At 41.1% G+C, this 26,266-nt stretch overlaps 1 protein-coding gene across 3 annotated transcripts in view; it reads left to right on the top strand.

Annotated features, from left to right (window-relative positions):
• TUBE1 (tubulin epsilon 1) overlaps positions 1-20,992 on the top strand; it is a 39,894-nt gene extending 18,902 nt beyond the window's left edge. For all 3 annotated transcript variants that reach the window (XM_077289485.1, XM_077289486.1, XM_077289488.1), the window contains 8 exons: positions 4,108-4,223; positions 7,180-7,301; positions 8,016-8,203; positions 13,690-13,859; positions 14,947-15,087; positions 16,385-16,525; positions 19,527-19,701; positions 20,554-20,992. In XM_077289485.1, coding sequence (XP_077145600.1) covers positions 4,108-4,223; positions 7,180-7,301; positions 8,016-8,203; positions 13,690-13,859; positions 14,947-15,087; positions 16,385-16,525; positions 19,527-19,701; positions 20,554-20,712 — 1,212 coding nt within the window. In that variant the 3' untranslated portion in view covers positions 20,713-20,992. The remainder of the gene's footprint in view (positions 1-4,107; positions 4,224-7,179; positions 7,302-8,015; positions 8,204-13,689; positions 13,860-14,946; positions 15,088-16,384; positions 16,526-19,526; positions 19,702-20,553) is intronic.
• The last annotated feature ends 5,274 nt before the right edge of the window (positions 20,993-26,266 follow it).

Raw genomic sequence — 26,266 nt, 5'->3', positions numbered from 1 at the left:
ACCTTAAAAGTACAAGTCTCTGCTCTAGGGGCATTGTATAGTCACAATGTAGCGGGTGATAGGTGGATAACTAGATTTATTTCAGCCTGCCAGAGGTCAGAACCAGTTCAGATTCCCCGCATACCGCCTTGGGATGTTAATCTAGTCCTTGAAGCCTTGACAGGTCACCCATTTGAGCCACTACACTCAGCTCACATTAAACACGTTACTCTCAAAACTGCTCTTCTTGTCGCATTAGTATCGGCAAGAAGGGTAAGTGACATGCAGGCACTATCAGTAGATCCTCCCTTTCTGTCAATATTTCCAGATAGAATCGTCCTGAAAACAGACCCTTCCTACCTACCTAAGAGGTGTACTAAATTTCATAGATCTCAAGAAATTCTTCTTCCTACTTTTTATGATAATCCTACAAATCAGGAAGAGGAGAAATACCATACCTTAGATGTGAAAAGGGTTGTAATGACTTACTTAGACAGGACTAGCGCCTGGAGGAAGAGCAGGGCTCTCTTTGTTTCCTTCCAGGGTCAAAGGAAAGGAGCTGGTGTCACAAAAGGCACATTATCTCGATGGATTCGGGAGGCGATATACCTGGCCTATTCATCTAAAGGGGAAGATCCACCTGAGACTGTAAAGGCACATTCAACCCGGGCAATAGCATCATCCTGGGCAGAGCGAGCAGAGGTTCCAATAGAACTCATATGTAAGGCCGCAACCTGGTCTTCGCCTGTTACCTTCTATAGTCACTATAGATTAGATCTATCTGCTTCCACTGATTTGTGTTTCGGTAGATCAGTTCTTAACACGATAATCCCCCCCAAATAACTATCTCTGAAAGTCTCTCAGTGGGTGCTGTCGTGGCGAAGAGAAAACACCGGATTACGTACCGGTAATGCTCTTTTATAGAGCCACGACAGCACCCCTTCACTTCCCTCCCTTATATATTAGTTTGCATATGAGCACGGATAAGGGTGATTGGTTCTTGTAAATATACGTGATTAAGTCAAAGATGAAATGTTAATATAGAATGGCCTACTAAAACTTGTGGGCGGTTCCTCGCAATCTCTGTAACCCAAACTGTGGGAGCGAGGGGGACCGCCCCTTTTATCTCTCCGTAGGGTTTCCTGTTCCTAGGGGCGGATCCCCTCTCTCAGTGGGTGCTGTCGTGGCTCTATAAAAGAGCATTACCGGTATGTAATCCGGTGTTTCACGGCCAGCTTTTATGTGTCTGAATGGGGAAATGGCCCGCAAGCTTGGTGTTTCTCTGGAGAGAGAGAGAATTAGAAAATTCGTAATCGAAGATGCTTTTAAACAAAAGGAAGAACTTAAACTCTCAAGGGATGCTTTCTGTTTCTTAAAATGGATGCCTGCACACGTCACAGAGTGAACTATTTTGCCATCAATGTCCGATTTGTTTGTGACAAAAATGAAATAGTTACCAAGACATTGGCAGTAAAAGACACCAAAGCTCATCACACCAGCGAGTTTCTTCAGGTCTTGGTGGAAAAGGTTCTGCAAGACTATGAACTTAAAAAAGAGCAAGTTCTTTGTCGTAACTGACAATGCTTCAAATATGATAAGTACTATTAAGCTAATGAATGAGAGTAATGATGGTGACCAGCAGCTAGAAGAACATTCTGGGTCCACAGACACAGAAATGTTTGAAATAGAGGAACACAGTATTGTAACTGAGGAGCAAACTGAAGTTGCTTCAGATGAACAGCAACATGATAGTTTAGATGATCTTGTTGAAACTGTGTCAATACGTTTTTTCATTCATCACATGCGCTGTGTTGTGCATACGCTACGGCTGGCTATAAGAGACAGTCTGCAAGAAGGACATGCTGCTGCACTGATTGGCAAGGTGAGAAATTTGGCTACTGTTGCCAGAACCCCTAAAGTTGACTCAATTTTGAAGAGACGTGCTGGAAAAGGGGCAATTATTGATCAAACCACACGATGGGGTAGTACTTACTTAATGATTCAGCGCTTGGTTGAACTGAAAACCTTTCTTGTAGACATGGCTAACCCTCAACTGACGCTAAATGAAAGTCAGTGGAATCAGGTGACTGAGCTGGAAAAATTGCTAGAGCACCCATTTACAGTGACTAAAAAATTACAAGCAGAGGACTTAACTCCAGGTATTTTCTTAAAGGAGTGGAAGAACCTGATGTTTCGCCTGTCCCAAAGAGGAGGGTTAATTGCAAGTGGCATTGCTACATCAATGAAATGGAGAGAGGAGCTACTATTACAAAATAACATTCTTTTGGCAAATGTTTATGTAGACCCAATGCATCCGATTCTTCTAGATGATCAACAGCTAACTAAAGGAAAAGAAGCTCTGTTTGAAATAGCAGTAAGGATGAAAGGGTTGCAGAACAGTCAGGAGGAACAAGAAGAATTTGGTCGTCCTGCCACATCTTCACCCTCATCAACTGATGAAGAATTTAATTTCGAAAAATATTTGGATAACAAGGACCGTGCAAAGCGTTCCCGCATAGAAGAAGAGTCATCCCCATCAAAGAACACAGCCAGTACATTTCAGCAGAATTTTTCATGTGCACTAAAAGAAATTGAGAAATTTGACCGTTCATCAAAAATAACAGTGCAACAAGCGATTCCTCTGTATCCTGACATTGTCAGAGATGTTGCCCGAGTGGTTACTGCTTTGCCACCATCCCAAGTTAGTGTAGAGAGGTTGTTCTCTGCTCTCAAAATAACTAGATCAGATTTGAGGGCATCCATGAAGGAGGATCTGACAGAGGCAATACTTTTTCTGAGGACAAATTTATAGATTTCTTCTTATTAACTGCATAACAGTGTTTATTGCATATTTACATACAAGAGTTTAGAAAAGTTTATAAAAGTTATTTGCTATATTCTAATTGTATTCTAATAAATATAGTTTTTGCTCTAAGTGGTCTGATTACTTATATGATGGTGAGAAACTGAATAAGCACGATGTTAATATTTTACAACAGTAAATTTATTGTTACGAATTGGCCATTTATGAAGGAGTCCGAGTCGGAACCTGATAAAATCCAGGAGTCGGAGTCGCAACTGTGGCTTACCGACTCCACAGCCCTGGTTTATATCAGTTTATTTGGCCATGGTTTCTAGCACAATTCCCTAATGCAATTAGCTGTAAAGTGTGTCTCACTTTTCAAAAAACCTGGCATGTCATAGTATGTGAGCGGTTTTTACTATAGCGGGTTGGTCTCTGATTGCTGAGACAAAGGGACAGAACTGTACACAAGCTAATAGTCCCTACCACATTAACCTCGCCTCCAACTAAACACTACCAAAGGGGCATAGCATTAACCTTTGTTCGTCAATCTTGGAGAACCTTAACATGCATGACATTGATAATTGTAATTTCTGACACGTCATTATGATATGTGAAATGTTTTCTAAAACTTTTGTTGGGGTTAGCACCTTATCGTAAATGTGGTGTAAACTGTACTATAAACCACTTATTAGCATTTAGTTATTCCTGCCCTTGACAATGTCCATTCACCAGAAGTGTGCTGATGCATGGGCCTGGTTATATGGCCACCCATCAACAGATTTGTTGAGAACTGAAGTGCCATGCACACATGGGAGAAGATTAAATAGGGGGTGGTGCTACAGAGAAGAAGACCTCAGCGCTAAGCCTGTAATAACATCATATTTGTAAGTAGCTTACAGTTCTGTTTCCGGAACGTATGGGAAATATTAATAAACTCGCTAACTCTATTTAAAGGCTGAGGAGTCCAGAGTAAGTGACCCAGGCCTTTATGTACCCTTATTCACACTGAGTCCAATTCTCCCACATCGTTTTAAGGTTTTAATATTAGACCGTGTAGGACGGTCCTGAATGGGGTCACCTTGCCACTGGTGTGATGGCTTTTATGCTTTTTTTTTTTTTTTTTTAAATCAAAAACCGTGTTTACTAAGAACCCTGTGTTATTTAAATACATAAATACACTTTTGCTTTTTTAGTTACAGCAGGGTATATGATCTTTTTGTTTCCTATAGGTTTTGTTTGCTTTTGCTTAATGGCCAGTGTGAACACGCGTGTTTTGTGTTTATTCTTTACATAAGTGCAATACTGGTCTTCTTTGTCTTTAGGCTGTGTTAGTAGATATGGAAGAAGGAGTGGTTAATGAAATATTGCAAGGGCCGCTTCGGGACTTGTTTGATAGCACACAGCTCATTACTGATGTGTCAGGATCAGGAAATAATTGGTACGTATACTTTTTTTTTTATCACGTAACTACGTTTTATTGGCTGCTCAGACAGAGCGTTTGGTTCCGAATTCTGCTTGTTTCCTGTTATGGAGCGCTGTAACACTGAAGCTGTTCGTGATCAGGGGCTAACGATGAGCTCAAGCAATCCAGGCAGCTCCACTGCAATGCATGCAGGAACTTGGATGGCTTTTAGGCTAAGTGCACACGTTGCGGAATTGCCGTGGAAATTTCCGCGGCAATTCCGCAACTCCTACCGCGGGTATAATGCATGCGGAATTGGCATGCGTACTCCCGCTAAACACTAGCGTTTTGCAAGCGTTTTTAGCTTGCAGAATGCTAGCGTTTTCCAAGTGATCTGTAGCATCGCTTGGAAAACTGAGTTGGTCACACTTGTCAAGCATAGTGTTTGACAAGTGTGACCAACTTTTTACTATTGATGCTGCCTATGCAGCATCAATAGTAAAAAGATCTAATGTTAAAAATAGTTTAAAAAATGGTTATTCTCACTTCCGTCGTCACCCAATCTCCTCGGCGGTGCACGCTGCGGCTTCCTTTCCCAGGGATACTTTGTGCGAAGGACCTTTGTGACGTCACGTTCACGTGACCGCGACGTCATCCCAGGTCCTTCGCGCAATGCATCCCTGGGAACGGAAGCCCCGTGTGCACCGCTGAGAGGCGGGAGGACTCCGGGGGCCATCGGAAGGTAAGTATATCACTATTTTTTATTTTAATTCTTTTTTTTTTTAACTGATTTGGTGCCCAGTCCGTGGAGGAGACTCTCCTCTCCTCCACCCTGGGTACCATCCGCACATGATCCGCTTACTTCACGCATGGTGGGCATAGCCCCATGTGGGATGTAAGCGGATCAATGCATTCCTATGTGTGCAGAATCCCCGCGATTCCGCAAATTAATGAACATGCTGCGTTTTTTCCCGGAATGCGTTTCCGCTCAGGAAAAAAACGCAGCATGTTCACACAAAATGCAGATTGCATTCTTTTAATAGGATGCTTAATGAGAGCGGTTTTTTTTCATGGTTTTATCGCGTTTTTATAGCAAAAAATCCGGAACGTGTGTACACAGCCTTAGGCTCTGTTCACACTTCACTTTAGCCATAGGTCTCCTGTATACAGAGGGATAGTTCTCAGTGTACATAATTACTACACATTATTTACCTGGTATGAGTGTAATTTATTACTGGATAGAAAACAGTAGTTGGCTATGCTGTTCTATACAGTGGCATCCCACAAGAACCTTCCTTTAACCCCTTACCGACCATATGACGTGATATGTCATATGCTGACTACCTTACTTTGATGCTGGCTCCGCTTATGGGCTTTCACGGCAGATGATGGCTTAATTATTCAGCTATCATCTGCCTCTAACAGATGTTAGACTTTTAACCTGTTAGCTGTTGACCTGTGAAATTCCAGTGTCAGTTTCTGACAGTCATTTGACTTGCACAGGCAGGGGTCTGCGTCATGGGTTGCTATAACAGGATATCACCTCACGAACGTGCCAATGGGTTGCCATCATAGTCAGGGATCTGCTGAAGACCCCAGTGCCTATCATTACTATACTTCTGTAAAAGCCTGTATTGCTGGCCTTCATAAGAGATTGTGATTTTTACTATACATAGCAATGCTGTGTATAGTACAAATGATCGGACGATCACAGCTTCAAGTCCCCTAAAAGGACTAGTAAATACAGTAAGGGTAAGTTCACACAGGGCGTTTTTGCTGCGTTTTTTAATGCTAATTTTCAGCTGCTTTTTACAGTACCAGCAAAGCCTATGATATCTCAGAAATCTCATGCACACACATTGGTTTTTTGTATGATCAGTATTTTGTGCTTTGGTGTATTTTTTGGGCATAGAGCATGTCGCTTCTTTCAGCGTTTTTTCAGCTTTTTTCACCCATTGGCTTAAATGGGTCTTGGAAAAAACGCAGCAAAAAACGCAGATATCATTATTTGCTGCGTTTTTGCTGCTGAAAATCCAAGGACATTAGCATGGACAAAGAGAAAAAAAACAAACCAAAAACGCACCTAAACCTGCATTTTTGATGCAGCTTCTTTCCTGCCAAGGAGATCAGGTTTTGCTGCAGAGAAAAAAAAGCAGCAAAAACGCCCTGTGTGAACTTACCCTAAAAGTGGAAAAAAAAGTTTTTAAAAAATATAAAAAAATACAAAGTTCAAACCTCCCCTCTATTGCTTCATTAAAAATAAAACAATAAAAATATACATTTCAGGCACCGCTGCGTTCGTAAAAGTTCGATTGATCAAAAATATGAAATAAATTAATCTGACTAGTAAACAGTGTAACGGTAAAAAAAAATTGAAACTCCAAAATTACCATTTCTTTTGGCTGCCGCAACCTTACAATAAAATGCAATAAGAGACGATCAAAACATCAGATCTACCCAAAATGGTATCTGTAAAAACCATTACGTCACGGCGCAAAAGATAGGCCCTCATACAGCCCCATATCCCAAAGTTGAAAATGTTACAGGTCTCGGGAAATGGTGACACAAGCAAAAATTGTTGTGGTTTTTTTTGGGGGGGGGAGGGGGTTTAACAAATTTCAGATTTTTTTTTTCACCACTTAAGTAAAAAACAAAGAAAAACTATGAAACGAAAAATATGAGTTCATATCACTCCCCTTTTCCCCCATTGAAAATTAACAAGTAAAAACTAATTTAAAAAATCCATGTGTGATATCTCTGTGTTCATAAATTAACAGGATCAGTAAATAGTGTCAATAAAATGTTGGCTTACACACCTAGGATATAAAATGTGAAGCTTAAAAATCTTTTTTTTGTATACAATGGAATGAATTAACTTTAATGATATTGTCAGGTCTGATCTTTCATAATAAAGCGCAAAAATGTCATGGGGATTTCAGTGAGAAAGAAGACTCGATCGCATACATATTTACATATCTGTATATTTATGCAGGGCTGTTGGCCACAACATGTATGGTTGCCAATATCGAGAGCAAATTGTGGAGAATATAAGGAGGGCAGCCGAACAGTGTGATTGTCTGCAGTGTTTCTTTGTGATTCACTCTATGGGAGGAGGTGAGAACTGGACTTTTAAACATTTATTAGAATGGACTGTAATGTTGGCACTAAAGATTTCCAAGATATATGAGCTTTTCTTTGCAAATAATAGAAACGACTGAGATTGCTGTAAAAGTGTAAAACAACATGATAGTAATTTGTAACTTTAAAGACCATGTTCATTTGCTTCCTAAATGCGAAGTTAAAGAGGCGGTCCGGTCTAAATTGATAAGACTTATGAATCCCCACGGCTCGTGGGCTGCGAGGATGCCCCAGTTTCTGAGCTGAGACCGGCTACTTATCCATTATGCATACTCCCAGGAAGAGCCTGTCTGGTGGGCTCATCCTCTCTCTATACAAGTGTATGGAGCACGGCTGTGCCCACTAGACAGGCTCTGCTCGGAAGTATGCATAACGCATACGTACCCTCCGGTCTCACCTCAGAAACTGGCGAATCCTCTCTCTATACAAGTGTATGGAGCACAGCTGTGCCCACTAGACAGGCTCTGCCCGGGAGTATGCATAACGCATACGTACCCTCCGGTCTCAGCTCAGAAACTGGCGAATCCTCACTGCACACAGTGCAGACTTTTCATTTCAGGCTGGACAACCCCTTTAATGCAGCATGCTGCGGATTTCACTGCGTGTCATGTCTGGAATAGTGGCAGGTCCTAGTAGGTCGTGGCTTTTATTCTCTACTGATTCTGTCCTGTAATTACTCTCTGGCTGCAGGCACAGGTTCAGGCTTAGGTACATTTGTACTGAATCTACTAAAGGATGAATTCCCTGAAGTGTATAGATTTGTCACATCTGTCTATCCATCAGCCGAGGATGACGTGATCACATCTCCCTACAACAGCGTCTTAGCTATGAAGGAACTTACAGAACATGCTGACTGCGTGCTGCCCATAGAAAATCAAGTAAGATTTTTAATCAATTGTTTGATTTTAAAATATTAAGACCGCTATTCATCAAAGGTATTACACTGTTGAACAATGGAGTTGCAGAAATTTAGCGGCTGGTGAGGAACAGTGGCATGACACAGCAACTTGGCTAAAGCTTGATGAGCCAATGCATTTCTCACACCAGAAATCTCACTCCAGTCACTGACTGGAGTAATATTTGTGGCCAGGCACACAAAGGTACATACCACTTGGCAGATATCCTGATTGATGCACCTTTTAATGACTCAAGCGTTTCTCACTCCATCACACCTCCTCATCAATACAAGGGTGAACATCACTGGTCTTCACTCGTGTCCAAAATATATATATATGCTGTAGCCTAGACTATAAAATATTCTCTAATTTGTTGTCTTAAGATGTAAAAAAAGATGGTCTCCCATTCAATATTCCAAGTCATTGTTTACAAAAATATTAGTAATTTCAGTGTAGCCAATTTTTTATTATATTTGTTTTATTTTTTGATTAGGTTTAAAAGAGGGACTATGATGGAAGTAAAGTTGTCATTTGTACGTCCGTTTAAGGCTACTTTCACACACAGCATATTTGCTGCGTATTTTTACGCGCGCGTATTTTGCTGCTGCTTTACCTGCGTTTTTTTACGCAGGCAAAAAACGCAGCTGCTTTCACACACTGCGTTTTTTGCAGCTGCGTTTTTTTCAGCATTGTGTACTGAAAATAAAGTTTGTTTGAAAAAAAAAAAAAGGGGGAAAAAAGAGTCATTGAGGTCATTTCCTGTCTTTATGACTCAGAATACAATACACACTGGAGGGACAGGTATAGTGTTAGGATAGGGGGGTAGATTTGCCTGACAGGTTCCCTAAGTGCCACGTATTTAAGTGCCACGTATTTAAGTGCCACATATTTCAGTGCCACGTATTTCAGTGCCACGTATTTCAGTGCCACGTATTTAAGTGCCACGTATCACGTATTTCAGTGCCACGTGCCACGTATTTCAGTGCCACGTATCACGTATTTCAGTGCCACGTGCCACGTATCAAAGTGCCACGTATCAAAGTGCCACGTGCCACATATTTCAGTGCCACGTATCAAAGTGCCACGTGCCACGTATTTCAGTGCCACGTATCAAAGTGCCACGTGCCACATATTTCAGTGCCACGTATTTAAGTGACACGTGCCACGTATCAAAGTGCCACGTATCACGTATGTCAGTGCCACGTATTTAAGTGACATGTATCACGTATAAGTGCCACGTGTCACGTATTTAATTGCCACATATTTAAGTGCCACGTATCAAGATTTTCCATGGAGAACAGACACATCCAGAGATATGTCTGCTCTCCACGGCTGCAGCAACACACTGACAGGAGCCATAGTTCCTGTCGGTGTGTCACTGCGCATGCGCGAGCGAGTTTACCGGCGGTCATTGACCCCGGCACTCTCGCTTAACGGCAGTGCTGCGTGGGAAAGTTCAACACAGCTGTACTGCTGTTAACCGAGACGCCGGAGTCATTGAACTCCGGGACAGTACGCGATACACTGCTAGGAGCTTCGCTCCTGGCAGTGTATCGCCGGAGAGCAGCCGATCGGCGTGGGACACTCGTTTTATGGATTCTGCGGACAGGGAGTATGAATTTGGTTTATTATTTTTGGATTTTTTCCTGGAGGATCGAGGGCTTCGCCTACAAGTGTGCTGTTGGTGAGTATATACTCTATGTTATGTGTTGTATGTACTGTGTGTCATGTATGTGTATTGTGTGTAGGTGTTTTGTGTAACTTTACAATTGTGCTAAGTCGCCGGACACAGGGACAACTCTCCCATCCTAATACCGGATGGGAGTAGTAGTCCCATACGGCGACTTAGCACAATGGTGGCACTAGCGTCGCATGGGGACACACACACACACACACACACACACACACACACACACACACACACACATACCAAATCGATCAGCAGCCCCACGTTTATGCTCATTCTGTTGGACTCCATGCTGCTTCTCTGGGGGGCGGGGGCTTCCCTCTTCCTGTCCGACGTCACGTCCGGTCCTGGGTGTCAACCCCTCCGTACAAAGACGCCGACACCCAGGACAAAGGCGCTGTGTGTGGACGGTAAGATGGGGCCCTATGGGGATACGCAGACACGCCGCTGCGTAAAGAATTGACATGTCAATTCTTTTTACGCCGGCGTGTTTGCAGACAAAAGCGCCGCGTTTTTTTGCGGTGTGTCTGAACGGCAAAGTGAATTTCTCATTCACTTTGCCGGCAGACGAAAATGACATTGCGCATTTTTGAAAAGCGCCCGCAAAATAGCGCTCAAAAATGCGCTATGTCTGAAAGTAGCCTAAGAGTGCTTTCTCATAGAAAGGACACTGGAGTGTGACTTTGGGAGCATCATATACCAGATTCACCAAGGAAAACAGGAGAATGAAATTTGTACATGCCAGAGTCATTGGCCGGAGGCAGAACTCCTTGGCTTTCTCTAGTTCTAGTATCCGATCCCAATTACTGTGGAAAAACCTTGTGCAGGGTATATAAAGTGTGTGTTTCATGCGTTTTAATCAGGGCTGTGGAGTCGGTAAGCCACAGTTGCGACTCCGACTCCTGGATTTTATCAGGTTCCGACTCTGACTCCTTCATAAATGCCCAATTCGTAACAATAAATTTACTGTTGTAAAATATTAACATCGTGCTTATTCAGTTTCTCACCATCATATAAGTAATCAGACCACTTAGAGCAAAAACTATATTTATTAGAATACAATTAGAATATAGCAAATAACTTTTATAAACTTTTCTAAACTCTTGTAAGTAAATATGCAATAAACACTGTTATGCAGTTAATAAGAAGAAATCTATAAATTTGTCCTCAGAAAAAGTATTGCCTCTGTCAGATCCTCCTTCATGGATGCCCTCAAATCTGATCTAATTATTTTGAGAGCAGAGAACAACCTCTCTACACTAACTTGGGATGGTGGCAAAGCAGTAACCACTCGGGCAACATCTCTGACAATGTCAGGATACAGAGGAATCGCTTGTTGCACTGTTATTTTTGATGAACGGTCAAATTTCTCAATTTCTTTTAGTGCACATGAAAAATTCTGCTGAAATGTACTGGCTGTGTTCTTTGATAGGGATGACTCTTCTTCTATGCGGGAACGCTTTGCACGGTCCTTGTGATCCAAATATTTTTCGAAATTAAATTCTTCATCAGTTGATGAGGGTGAAGATGTGGCAGGACGACCAAATTCTTCTTGTTCCTCCTGACTGTTCTGCAACCCTTTCATCCTTACTGCTATTTCAAACAGAGCTTCTTTTCCTTTAGTTAGCTGTTGATTATCTAGAAGAATCCGATGCATTGGGTCTACATAAACAGCTGCCAAAAGAATGTTATTTTGCAATAGTAGCTCCTCTCTCCGTTTCATTGATGTAGCAATGCCACTTGCAATTAACCCTCCTCTTTGGGACAGGCGAAACATCAGGTTCTTCCACTCCTTTAAGAAAATACCTGGAGTTAAGTCCTCTGCTTGTAATTTTTTAGTCACTGTAAATGGGTGCTCTAGCAATTTTTCCAGCTCAGTCACCTGATTCCACTGACTTTCATTTAGCGTCAGTTGAGGGTTAGCCATGTCTACAAGAAAGGTTTTCAGTTCAACCAAGCGCTGAATCATTAAGTAAGTACTACCCCATCGTGTGGCTTGATCAATAATTGCCCCTTTTCCAGCACGTCTCTTCAAAATTGAGTCAACTTTAGGGGTTCTGGCAACAGTAGCCAATTTTCTCACCTTGCCAATCAGTGCAGCAGCATGTCCTTCTTGCAGACTGTCTCTTATAGCCAGCTGTAGCGTATGCACAACACAGCGCATGTGATGAATGAAAGAACATATTGACACAGTTTCAACAAGATCATCTAAACTATCATGTTGCTGTTCATCTGAAGCAACTTCAGTTTGCTCCTCAGTTACAATACTGTGTTCCTCTATTTCAAACATTTCTGTGTCTGTGGACCCAGAATGTTCTTCTAGCTGCTGGTCACCATCATTACTCTCATTCATTAGCTTAATAGTACTTATTATATTTAAAGCATTGTCAGTTACGACAGAAAGAACTTGCTCTTTTTTAAGTTCATAGTCTTGCAGAACCTTTTCCACCAAGACCTGGAGAAACTCGCTGGTGTGACGAGCTTTGGTGTCTTTTACTGCCAATGTCTTGGTAACTATTTCATTTTTGTCACAAACTAATCGGACATTGATGGCAAAATAGTTCACTCTGTGACATGTGCAGGCATCCATTTTAAGAAACAGAAAGCGTCCCTTGAGAGTTTAAGTTCTTCCTTTTGTTTAAAAGCTTCTTCGATTACTAATTTTTTAATACTCTCTCTCTCCAGAGAAACACCAAGCTTGCAGGCCATTTCCTCATTCAGACACACAAAAGCTGGTCGTGAAAATAATGAAATAGGCACACTATCCTTTACAACAAGCTCTATGATCTGTTTTTTAAATGTATCTACTGTCATTGTCACAGTAACTTTGTCACTGACAAAATATCTTGCAACTGATGGCTGCAAAGTTCTCTGCTCCTTTGTTTGGCTGGAAGAGCTGGGCACTGGTTTATTGGTTTGGATGCAGTCTTTCTCATCCACTGCTTTCAGTACTTCTGGATGAAAGCGCTGTAAATGTCTCTTTAGATTAGAAGCTCTGGTAGGAGCATTTTTGTCTTTGCCTGAATATGCACTGATCTTGGCTTCACAGCATTTGTTTTCGTCTGGATCATTTGTCATACACTGACAGACATAATGTTTTCTATCTTGAGTGATGGTGAAATGTTCAAATACAGCTGATTTAATGTGACGCTTCTTTGACATTCTCAGGTTTTTAATTCTGCATTCACAATCCAAATGACAATTGTTTTTCCTAAAAAACAATTGTACAAAATTATTGCCAGGTCGTACAACTGATATAGTGGTCAGTAATACTGTTATTCCTCATGTACTCACAGTTAACTGATGCAAAGTTTGTTGAAAGGATAATACTTCTTACAGTCTTCCTCTTCTGAGTAGCAGCTGTGAGATGCTTGGAAGACGCACACCTAGTAAACATCTAGTCTAGAGGAGGAGCTTTACTACTAAGAATTTGCAACACATTTTCACTTTCATATATTGTAAGTAGGGGGGTTGGGGCAGCATGAGGTTAACCAAGTATAAGATTAGATAAGGGCAGTGGAGAACAGTGACACACAAGAAGTAAGAAATGTCTCTATCTCCAGCAGAACTGCTTATCACTGTTGTTCATAGTTTGATAGAACATATATTTGAGTAACATTTATAAAATTCATATGAAAGTTCAATTATGAAATATTAATACATTTTTTTTACAGCTGGAGTCAGTACATTTCTACCGACTCCGACTCCACAGCCCTGGTTTTAATTTTGGTTTGTTATTTTATGTGTTTTATACTTATTAGCTTTTTTTTTTCTTGTTTAGTCGTTAGTTGACATTGTGAATAAAATTAATCAGATGGCAAATTCTGGAAAGCTTGGAGCTGTGAAACCAAATAGTCTTGTGACTTCTAATAAAGGTGGTGTTAAAGAAAACGAGAAACCGTTTGATGCCATGAACAACATAGTGGCTAACTTACTCCTCAATCTGACCAGGTAACGTGTTTCATGTAGTTTGTGTTGTATCCAGAATTAGCCTGGATTTACAAATTCAAGACAGCCTGCTTTCATCATGCACCTTCTTCCCTAATATTCTCTTCAGCTTCATCCCCATTGCCCAGAGAAATACCTTGAATGAATGTGTAAAATGTGCTAGTTTGGATATTTCACCAGGTCATACTGGGGAACACTGGAGCAAACTTAAAATGCTAGGGAGAAAGTAGCGCAAATAGGGTCTTATCCGATAAACAATAAAGATAATGATATCGGATTATGCTAACCTAATTCATGATATTACGCATTTTACGTTGCCATTCAGCTGGTGCGGATCCACGGGTTTATCAAAATCGAAGAAAATGAAGATTTGTCAGAAGTGTGGATATCCCCCGCACCACCGATTTATTGAAGACATCAATTCAAAGGATATTATTGCATTTGCCATTCTTATTCAACTCTGGAGGTGGGGGTGGTATCCACACATCTTCATTGGAGCAAATACCTGTATATTAAGTCCTCTAGTAAGGTAACAGCTTTACAAGTGGAAAAATGTTATAGTTCTCTATAAAGACAACTATACGACTATGCCCCCTTTCACATTACCCCCTGATTGGCCAATAATGTCCTCCGTAATGTTCCAGATTGGCCCACAATGTCCCACATTGCCACATTATTTCTTTCCCCCTTTCCTGCCGCTGCAATGTTCAACTGTATTCACATCTGAATATGGGTAGAAGGCTCCGCGGACCGCACAACATTGTTCGGTGGGCCATATGCTTATGTTGTACCTGCCTGCTATACACGCTACATTGAATGTACATATCAGTATGCTGCTTGCTTTAGTTGAAACCTTCATCACTGCACAGCATGTTACTATGTTAAATGGTGATAAAATAGAAATTACCAAGTTCTTCCTATGTGCAGATATTACTATACTTATTTAAAAAGAAATACAAATATTTCTGATATAATGGTAAAAGCTTCCTTTATCAGTGTTACAGTCTAAATGCCTGTACACCTGCATTGGACTGCTTTATCAATCAGATGACATATAATCCCATCTTACCTGTGCTTTGTCACCACTCAGCTCTGCGAGGTTTGAAGGACCACTTAATATGGATCTGAATGAAATCACAATGAACTTGGTCCCATTTCCTCATCTCCATTACTTGACCTCAAGTTTGACACCTCTCTATACGCTGGCTGATGTCAATGTGCCCACAAGAAGGTAAGACCTATGGTCAACTATAGATGGGCCACATACTGTGCTGGTTCTTCACAAGTGACCATGATAATAGCAGTGAGTGGTGCGTGTAGCTGCTCTGTTTTATACAGGAGAGGCGCTAAGGTAGTATATAGGTAGCTGGTATTATTTTGTACCCAGCTAATATCTGTATATAGACTCCTCAACACTGAAATTGCAGCACCAAGAATTAACAATTGTGGCGTTATGGAAATCATAGGATGGATAAACTTATTAACTAAATTCAAATTATGAAAAAAAATTGGAGACAAAATTTTCAAAATATCTTTTTTTTATTCAGTAGTAAGTAAATACCCGCACTTACACACCTTGGCATGTTATTAAAAGGAATCTGTACAGGTTTTTGCTATATAACTTGAGAACCGCATGTATTTGTATTGTCAGGTGACATAAAGCCCATAGGTTAGTAATGGAGAGGTGTCTATAAGGTGCCCACATTACTAACCCCATAGTAAGTCTGTAAATAAACACACCACAAGAATAAATCCCTCATCTGTCTCGACGTGAAGGTATTCCTCCATTGCCCATGCCCCCTGTAGAAAAAAAAAATCATAAACAACCGTATCCCTTACCTGTCTGACGTGAAAATTAGCCATACTGTTCCACGCCGTAATGCATCTCTGCAATATCTGGTTTTCAACCTGAACAGTGCCAAGATGTGACTGTCCAGGCTGAAAAGCATGAGACAATGAGGTTCTGCGAGCTCCGCTTAAGTGATGAGCGGTGACATTATAGAAGTCACCGCCGGTAACTGAAGCTGCGTTCCCATACTTCTCTGTGAGCGGTCCCATGAACTGCGGTGACCTCAGTGAAATCACGGCGAGCACCGTGAGAATTTTCATGCAGCTAGAAAGGGCTTGTTCCAGCTATGTGCTTTACCAATCTAGATGGCTACAGGCTGAAGAAATATCTTTTTTCTACTGGGCCTACATACCAGTCCTTAATATGGCTATTAAGCTGTTTGAATGTTCTTCAAACTGTATTCATTTGCAGACCATTTCTCTTCATTCAATCATTAGTTCCTAAATGCAGACCTTCTTAGGTTGTCATCCTTGAGAAAGTCGTTAGTGTTTGCTGACATTTTGTGATTAGATGACCGAGAAATTTTTAGGTAATGACCAAATGTCTGGGACACAGTTTCCGATTTAAGAATATAACTCGGAATCTAAATGCCTATTACAGAGTTTATTATAATACAATAAGAGGCATTCTGTTCATGTTCATTCTGCATCACTGTTGCTTTCATGTCTTCCATGTATAGGTTGGATCAGATGTTTTCAGATGCCTTTAACAAAGATCATCAGTTAATTCGAGCAGACCCTAAACACAATCTCTACCTGGCTTGTGCTTTGATGGTGAGGGGAAATGTCCATGTATCAGACCTTCGCAGAAATATTGAACGGTTAGTATAGGAGTATACTTGTATAACACTTCGGTCCATTGTGTAAATGGTAAGATGGGATTATATGTCATCTTATTGATAAAGCAGTCCAATGCATTATTGCACATTTTCTTTTGAATGTATAGTATGACATGGTTCCTATTCAGATGAATGGCTGCTCAAATGATACATGGAGAGTATGAGGCCACCAGAGCAAGAGCTGCATTTTGTCAGTGTCTTTCCTCTTTGGCATCTACAAATTTGTTCCAAACAGGAGATGTCCTCAATAATGTCCATATACCGTAGTGTTGCACTGACAGAGATTGGCAGGATAGGTCAACTTTTTTATCCATTCTTCATCTCTTTATGTATCTCTGCAGCTGGGATTCACTATATGGTAAAACAGACCTGGCAATGTTAGTCACCATGTCAGTATGAGTATGCAGATACCAAACACGAATAGATACTTTTTTTTAGACCCCTGACTGTCATGACTACCCATCGGTGCCCCGCAATCGCGTGACGGGTGCCGATGGGTGGGATTTGTGACACGCTTCCGGCCTGTGCGTGTTAAATTCCACTGTCAATGATTGACAGAGGAATTTAACTGGTTAACAGCTTCAGGTAGAACACAGATCCACCCGCAGCTGTTAGAGGCACTTGATGGCTGATTAAATGTACGTCATCAGTTGTAACAGATGCTAAACACTAATGGACTTGAACCTGCCATCACCTAATCACTTGTTCTATATACTACAATACCACAGTATATAGTAAAAATCATTTTCTTTTATGAAGCTCAGGTACATGCTTCTCTTTTCAGAAGAAATGTAATGGAAGGCATGAGGTTTACAGCAGACGCTGCCATAGCACCCCATCGGCATTATACAATCGCTATTCGAGGGGGCCAATGGGTGCGCTAAACATTACCCCTCCCCCCAACACTGTAAATTCCGCTGTTACAAATTGACAGTGGCCTTTAAGAGGTTAATAACAGCTGTTGGAGGCAGATGTTGGCTGAATAGCAGTCCATGTCTATCAGCAGTGATGCAAGCTCAATTTCTGCGTTTTCATCAAAGAAGGTGACCTATAGTGTGATACAAACATACTCGATATGTTGGAAAGGGCTCAAAGAGGTTGTCTCATGTTCGATCTTCGAGACCACACGCTACCCAGTCTCCCGCCTTCCTAATTGGCAGTTCGGACCAGCGGCATGGTTGAGCCTCTGGCCAGAACTGGACACTCTCTGATACTGCAAGCAGAGACAATGTTGTCTTTGCACTTTTGAAGGCACACAGAGGCACTGAAGATGATCCAGCAATCACGCCTGTTTCAGAACAGCGTTTTCCAGCTCTATAGCAAAAAGCTTGTAAGAACTGCACTTTTTGCTTAGGAGACCGGCATCACTTATAGACTCCAGAAGTTGGTAACATAGGCAACGAGAACACTAGAACATTAAAAGTCCATTTATTTTTGACAGTGGAGAGGATTTTTTTTTTTATAAAATTGTTAAATTACGTTACATATTTTAACAAGCACCTTGCAATTTACTCATTTAAGATGTAAGATGATGAGGCAATCTCTTTAAACCCTTCACAACATATGAAATATATTTGCATCATATATCGTGTCCCTGACTCACATCCTGAGCCCGCATCTTTCCCCACGCATGACTCATTTAATCAATCCTCATGTGCCTTGGATGGAGTGGCGTTCCTGTCATTACAATACTACTGTGAACACCAACTCGTGGCCAGCGTTCATAGGAGATCATGATTTCTGCCATATACTGTGTATCCGTGCTGAAGCCCTGTATAGCACAAACGATCAGACGATCGCAGCTTCAAGTCTCCTAAGGGAACTTTTAAATAAAGGGAAAAAATAAAACCATTTTTTGTCTTTTTTTATTAAACATTTAAAACATGTCTCCGAAGTTCCAAGCAATACATTTTATTTATTTTCTGAAAATGAGAAATGGTCAAAATAACAAAAAAATGCATTGCTTCCAGACCTGAAAAAATAAAAAAATAAAAGTTCACAGTCATTTAGAAACAACCATGCTAATGTTTTAACTCAGGAAGAGCTCAGAAATCAATATTTTTTGGAATAACCATGATTTTTATTCACAGCTTTCATGCATCTTGGCATGCTTTCCACCAGTCTTTCACACTGTTTCTGGGTGACCTTATGCCAATATTGGTACAAAAATGTAAGCAGTTCTTCTTTGTTTGATGTCTTGTGACTATCCATCTTCCTCTTGATTACATTCCAGAGGTCTTCAATGGGGTTCAGGTCTGGAGATTGGGCTGGCCATGACATGGATTTGATGTGGTGGTCCTTCATCCACACCTTGATTGACCTAGCTGTGTGGCATGGTGCATTGTGCTGCTGGAAAAACCAGTCCTCAGAGTTGGGGAACATTGCCTGACCAGAAGGAATCAACTGTTTGTTTTTCCAGGATAACCTTGTATGTGGCTTGATTCATTTGTCCAAAGATTAACCTGCCCAATTCCAGCCTTGCTGAAGCATCCCCAGATCAACACCTGGTTGTCTAATGGTTAGACGGAGACCTGGAGAGGCGTACAAGCCACAGTGTCTGGCACCCACTGTGAAATTTGGTGGAGGATCGGTGATGATCTGGGAATGCTTCAGCAAGGCTGGAATTGGGCAGGTTGTTCTTCGCGAAGGATGTATGAATCAAGCCGCAGAGCTGAAAAATGTTGCAATGGTCTCTTAATTTTTGCCAGAGCTTGGAAGAAGCGGAGAAGAAAATGGAAATGCAAAAAATGGAAATTCGCCATGTTGGGAAGGAATTAATACTTATTTGGTCACTAGCTGTAATAACCCCAACACATTTCTACCAAAGAAACAATCAGCTGGACTTAACCTACAGATATAAATGACATCTGTTATATGCCAGCCTACATCTAACGGTCAGGATACTGGTTTGCCATGTTAGGTCATGTTTTACATCACTACTAATTTTGCATATTCAAGAAGAATATATTATTTGTTATTTTAGACTAAAGCCTTCACTGCAGTTTGTCTCCTGGAACCAGGAAGGATGGAAGACAAGTCTGTGTTCTGTCCCTCCTGTTGGGCATACTCATTCCCTCCTGGCACTAGCAAACAACACATGTGTGAAACCCACGTTTATAGACCTCCGAGACCGATTTACTAGACTGTACAGAAAAAAGGTATGTATGTAAAGGCTGGCGGTAATTTCTCCTAAATATCCCAGGATATCAAGACATGCTTTCTTTTATAATGGATGTACATGTTTTAGAGCTGATGCCATTAATTGTAAATTAAGAAAAAGGGGAGCTGTTTGCAACTGAACACCTTCAACAAGCGGAACGGCAGTCATTTGTAATAGGAGAATTCACGAAAGTCAATTAAATTTGAATATTATATTTTACACTCTTAATATTATTAAGAAAAAGCAAGTTTTAGAGAAGTATATCAAGGCTCTTACAGCACCACTCCAGTGTTTTGTGTTATTTTAAGGCTGGAGTGGTATCATTAATGTCTGTTCCCTCCCCTTAGTAAAAATATTTACCAGCTGCTGTCTTATGCTGTTCCCAGCACTGCTCGAGTCCTGTTAGGACATCTTGTGACCGCAGCTCTTGACTGACACTAAGTCAAAGCTAACGGGCACAAGGTCTCAATGTAAGTCTATGGTGGGCCTCATTCTGGCTCTCGTAGACTAACATTAAAAAGTGACAGCAAATACTGGAGTGATCTGGCAGGTCACAACCTGCAGAAGAGGACCACCGTGTTGCCGAGAACAGCAAAATAATGATACCACTCTGGTTTTTAAATAAAATAAAAAAATGCCAGAGTGGTGCTTTAACTGGAGTTGAGCAAAAATATTCACAGGACCTTGGCCCAGCAGCCATGGACTACCGGTGTGACCAGGAGAGCAAGGTCATATCTTTTTGCTGAATTCTAAAGGCAAAAATGAGATTGGTATATGTATATGCAGGACTATATAAATGTAATTAGTCAACCATATTAGTGATATAATGAGGCCTTTTCCATTATTGTAGGCTCATCTGCACCATTATCTACAAGTGGATGGCATGGAACAAAGCTTCTTCACGGATGCTCTATCATCTTTATCCTCCCTAATTGACGAGTACAGCCAACTTGATATATCTAAAGGGACCGCTATTCCTGGCCCTCCTAGAATTAACATAGCTGTCTAAAAGTGATGTTCATATATTTTTTTTTTTCTTTTTTGCTGTAAATTATAAATATGTTTTATATAGGGTTTTTGGGTTAGAGATGCCATAAAAGTTATATCTTGCTTTTATGTATATTTGGGGATTTTTTTAACTGCTGCCTACATATTTATATAGAGAAGAGGCTTTTTTTTAGATTATCTTTGACAGAATTTGTATTTTTAGATCATGTTTACTATATAAATTACTTTTTTACTGGAATAATAAAAAATCTATGTATTTTGTACTTAAAAAAATGTGTTGGGTATTTTTATTTTCAGCATTATTTCTATTTTAAATTAACAGAGATGTGTTTGTTAGCCATAGGCTTTAATTAACATAGAATAACTATAAGTGCACGTTCAGACATTCAGTATTTTACATCAGTATCTGTAAGCCAAAACCAGGAGTGGGTGATAAATACAGACGTGGTGACGTGTTTCTATTATACTTTTCCTCTGATGGTTCCGCTCTTGGTTTCGACTTAGTCAGAGGAAAAGTATAATAGAAACACGTCACCACTTCTGTATTTATCACCCACTCCTGGTTTTGGCTTACAAATACTTATGTGAAATACTGGCCAAATACTTGAAAAGCAGGTATACAAAATGAAATGCATTCTCTGCACTTCAATTCAGAGATCCAAAGTATAATCAGACTATCTTGGGCTATAAGGACATGGACATGTCAATATCCAAAGAACAGATCTGTTAGAAACAGATGGCTTCCATGTGCCATCACTGTTTAATGGAGCCTCATACATCGAATGGTCAATTCTGACCCGCAAGAACACATCACAATGTTAAAAAAAAAAAAAAAAGTGTGTTTTGGAGTTGGTAGCCTTTGGACCCCAGACGAGACCTCTACTAACCTCCCTCTACTTCTCAGAATCCACAGTGCTTTTTCTGATTAGTAGACCCCGCAAGATGTCAACATGGCCCTGGACTACGGATCCTGCAAACGTTTTTCTCAACTTTAGTATGAATAGTTCCATATGGACAGGAAATATCTTCTGCATTCAGAAATCCATGCAGAGTATTAGGGCAAATAGGAAGGGAGGGGCATGCAGCTGCAGATTTATGCTGTGAGAGGGGAAGGATGTTCAATTAGTCAGCGCACATCACAGCAAAATCTCCCATGCTTCTTGGTAATTTCTGTCCTTTAGAACATCCAGCCATTGGACCTTTCCTACGCTCTTTCTGAGTCCATTAAAATCTTCCTTTCTGAAGTCCAACTTTAAAGTCTGGTCTTCCTCCTCTTGTAATCCAAAATTCGAGAATAGCATGATCTCTGCCTCGTAAATTCCCGCCCACCTTTATATACTATATATACTCGAGTATAAGCCGACCCGAGTATAAGCCGAGGCACCTGATTTGGCCATGGAAAACTGGGTAAGTTTATTAACTCGAGTATAAGCCGGGAATGCATTGTCCCCTCATCCCTGTCCTGCTCTGTGTGGCTCCTTGTATGCATGGCTCCCCCGGTCCCCCCCCAGTCGCATCTTGTATGCATGGCTCGGCTCCCCCCGTACCATCGTATGCATGGCTGGGCTCCCCATCCCATCCTTGAATGCATGGCTCAGCTCCCCCCGTCCTCACCCGTCATACTCACCCTCCTTGCATCGTCGCTGCACGTTCCTGCATCTCCGTTGTCCTGATGCGGCAGCTCTTCCTGTGCTTAGCGGTCACGTGGTACTGCTCATTAAGTTAATGAATATGCGCTCCACGCCTATGGGAGTGGAGACGCGTGCGTATTCATTACCTTAATGAGCGGTACCACGTGACCTCAGCATACAGGAGAAGCACTGCAGCATCGGGACAACGGAGATGCAGGGACGTTGAGTGACGAGGAGGGTGAGTATGATGTCACAGCCGCCGGCTTCTGCCGCTGCTTCACCCCTCCCCCCACTGGCTTTGGACAGTGACTCGTGTATAAGCTGAGGGGGTGTTTTCAGCACAAAAAAATGTGAAAATACTGTACTCAACCATTTTCTCCCTGTTGGTAAGAACTAGGTCCAAGGTTGCAGATACTTTTGTTCTCTCTTCTATTTTTTTTTTCTTTAAAGAAAGTTGTCAGCAATAGAAGATAAGAATTTTCTGGACCCATTACTTTTGCCTGTGAGAGATTCGCAACAAACATCTGGATCGTTAAAACCTCCCATGATCACTATGACATACTTTTTTGAGAACAGAGCCACCCATATCTCCAGTCTGCCCAGGTGGCCTATAGTTCACCTACAATAGTGTTCTTTCTGTTCTCTCCTTGTATTCTTACTCAGTTTCTACAGAGCTACCAGTCTCTGAAGCTTGGATCTCAATGGAGATATACATTTTTCTAACATACAATGCAACACCTCCTCCCTTCTTGTTAATCCTGTTTCTAATAAATAACTTTTAGCCTTCAAGGTTTGTATTCCAATCCTGTATTGCTGTTCAGTTGGGGTTCTGAATGAAGAAGGTCCTATTGCAATCATTTAAGTGGGGTTGCAGTACATACACAAATCTAGAAATGGTATTATGTTCTGTGCAGTTAAAATGGAACTCTAGCAAAGCATCAAAGATAGAAAAAAATCTCCGAGCTATATGAAATCTCTACGAAATGTAAATCTATACCCATGTCATTGAACACCAGGTAAAATGGTTGTAGATCTACTTCAATGTCAAACTAGTAACATTTCTTAAATTAAGAAAATAAGTAGGAGAAATGTCAGCAGACATCTAATCCTCATGTATGAAGTTGGCCTTGTAAGTGATTATTGCAATAATATACAAAACTTCATATGCAGCAAAGGACATATATTTAATCTGATGAACTTTTGCTTTACTACATGTTAAAATCTGATCCCTTACTAAATGTTAGGGTCCACTGATATAGGGGGAAAGCTGTATTTTGCAGTATATACAGCTGTGATACATTTAAGAGATCTTCCTGTATGGATTTGTTGAGTCCTTATCCGTCCCTGGCTTTCTGATGTAGAGAGATCCAAGTAATAACACACAGCACAAGAGATGTGTATTCATATGCAGGGATCGCCCAGGAGCTCGCCTCTGACTCACTGGGACTCACCCCTCCTTTTTATATAGCAAAGAGATAAGCATTTACAGACATGCGTACAAGCGCTCATATTCTCTAACAAAGAGTATCTATTCTACTGATAACGTTCACTTCTGGAATGTAAGTTACAATATCACAAAGGAATGCGTCCATAAAAGGAAATGTCTATTTTGCTCAAGTCTTCCTCATATTAAGCCAGACGTCTCTGAAAAGGAAGACAAAATGGATTCTTCAATCTGATCTCCACAATTCCCCCCTTTGACATATTCCTTTTATGATCTATCACAAATCCCCTTTAACATATCCATATTTTAGATTACCACAGGGCCAAAGACAAAGCCTTTATTTTTGGTATTACACATGTACACGCTTATATCATTAATAAGAGAATCAAATCTAGTATCAATTCTTCCGTTTAACTCTCACAACCTTTTCTTTGTTTTGCAATAAGTATACTTCAAGCTTGACTGATGTAGGTGTTGTCAACAGGACTTGGAAGGGTCCGTCAAATCTTGGTTCAAGAGCCTTTCTGGTGTGTCTTTTTACATAGACTTGATCACCTGGTTCCAACTTGTGACTTCCTTCTGTGTTGTCAGGATCTGGAAGGGAAGCAAAAACTTGTGCATGCACCTTAGTTAATTGTTTCTGAAGATTTTGCACATAAGAAGTCAATGACTCAATATTTAACACAAGTTGCTGTGGAAAATAACATCCTAAATTGGCAGTCCTGCCAAACAAAATTTCATATGGAGACAGTTTAGTCTTACCCCTTGGGGTATTGCGTATTGAGTAAAGGGCCAGTGGAAGGCATTCTGTCCAAGGCTTTCCTGTTTCAGCCATGGCTTTCTGTATTTTTAATTTTAAAGTTCCATTCATGCGTTCCACCTTACCAGAACTTTGAGGATGGTACGGAGTGTGTAACTGACTTTCAACACCCAACATTTTCAGTACATTTTGAAATATTTCTCCAGTGAAATGAGTACCCCTATCTGACTCGATCACTTCAGGGAGACCGTAACGGGGTATCAGTTCGGCAACTAGCTTTACAGCAGTGTTTTTAGCTGAAGCCTTCCGAACTGGATAGGCCTCTGGCCACCCTGAGAACATGTCCACACACACCAACACATACTCATACCCATTACTTTTTGGCAGCTGGATAAAGTCTATCTGTAATCGCTGGAACGGATAGAGAGGTCGGACGTGATACTTCATAGGGGTCTTTGTTGTCTGTCCGGGATTATGTGCCAGGCATATAACGCATGCAGCACAATAGTCTCTTGCATAGTTGCCAAAACCTGGAGCCAACCAGACTTGCTTTGCCAGTAGTGTCATTGCATTTGCAGACACATGAGTAGGGTGGTGCAGTCCACCAACTACAATCGGGTACCAGGCTCTAGGTAGACATATTAGTCCATCTTTCTTCCAAATTCCTGCTTGTTCTTCTGCCCCTTCCTTTTTCCACCTGTCCCTCTCCTCTTCTCCTGCATCTTCCTGTGCTTGTCTCAGTCTATCTTCAGTATTTTCTGTGGGGTTTACAGTATGAACCTGCTGTAAGGGTTTGACCGCTGCTGCCTTGGCTGCTTTATCAGCCCTATCATTTCCCCTAGATTCCCTAGTGTCGAGTCTTACATGTGCAGCTACCTTAATTACTGCTACTTCTTTTGTTTCTTGTGCAGCCTCTAAGATCTGTTTGATCAGAGAAGCATGTTTTACAGGTTGGCCTGACGCTGTCATGTAACCTCTAGCTCTCCAGATTACTCCAAAGTCAAACACAATACCATGTGCATACCTAGAATCAGTGTATATATTAGCTGTCTGATTCTCAGCTATTTTTAGCGCTTCAATCAATGCTGTTAGTTCTGCTTCTTGTGCAGACTGTTTCGGTGGAAGAGGTTCTGCTTTGAGAGTTTCAGATTCTGACACAACTGCATACCCTATATGGAAGTTACCTGTGTCATCTGCAAACCTACTACCATCTATAAACAGCTCTAAATCTGGATTTTGAAGTGGTGTTTCGGATACATTGGGTAAGCCTGCCGTTTCTTGTAAAATGAGCTCTGTACAATCATGTGTGTCTGTAGGGAAAAAATTTGCGTGTGGATCAGTGTCCTTATTCCCCCCTTCAGACTCGAGAGGTAGCAGTGTTGCTAAATTAAGAGTCTGAAGCCTAGCAAATGTGATAGTCTGGTAGCCCTAACGCTGGAGCTGAAACAAGGGCATCTTTTAATTGTTGGAACGAAATCTGACCTTCTTTTGTCAACAAATAAGGTTCACTTTTTACACAGTCATACAGTGGTTGCATTAGTTGACTGGCATGTATAATCCATTGTCTACAATGAGACACTATTCCTAAAAATGCTCGTAGCTGTTTATGATTTCTAGGCTCATTCATCTGTCTTATTGCTTCAGTTCTTTGAGGTGTAAGATGCTTTTTACCTTGAGAAATGCAATGACCTAGAAAGACCACTTTGATCTGACAAACTTG

Source organism: Ranitomeya variabilis, chromosome 2, assembly GCF_051348905.1.
Source record: "Ranitomeya variabilis isolate aRanVar5 chromosome 2, aRanVar5.hap1, whole genome shotgun sequence".
Lineage (NCBI taxonomy): Eukaryota > Metazoa > Chordata > Amphibia > Anura > Dendrobatidae > Ranitomeya > Ranitomeya variabilis.
The sequence above is the reverse complement of the archived record's forward strand: the minus strand, read 5'-3'. Positions and strand labels throughout refer to the sequence as shown.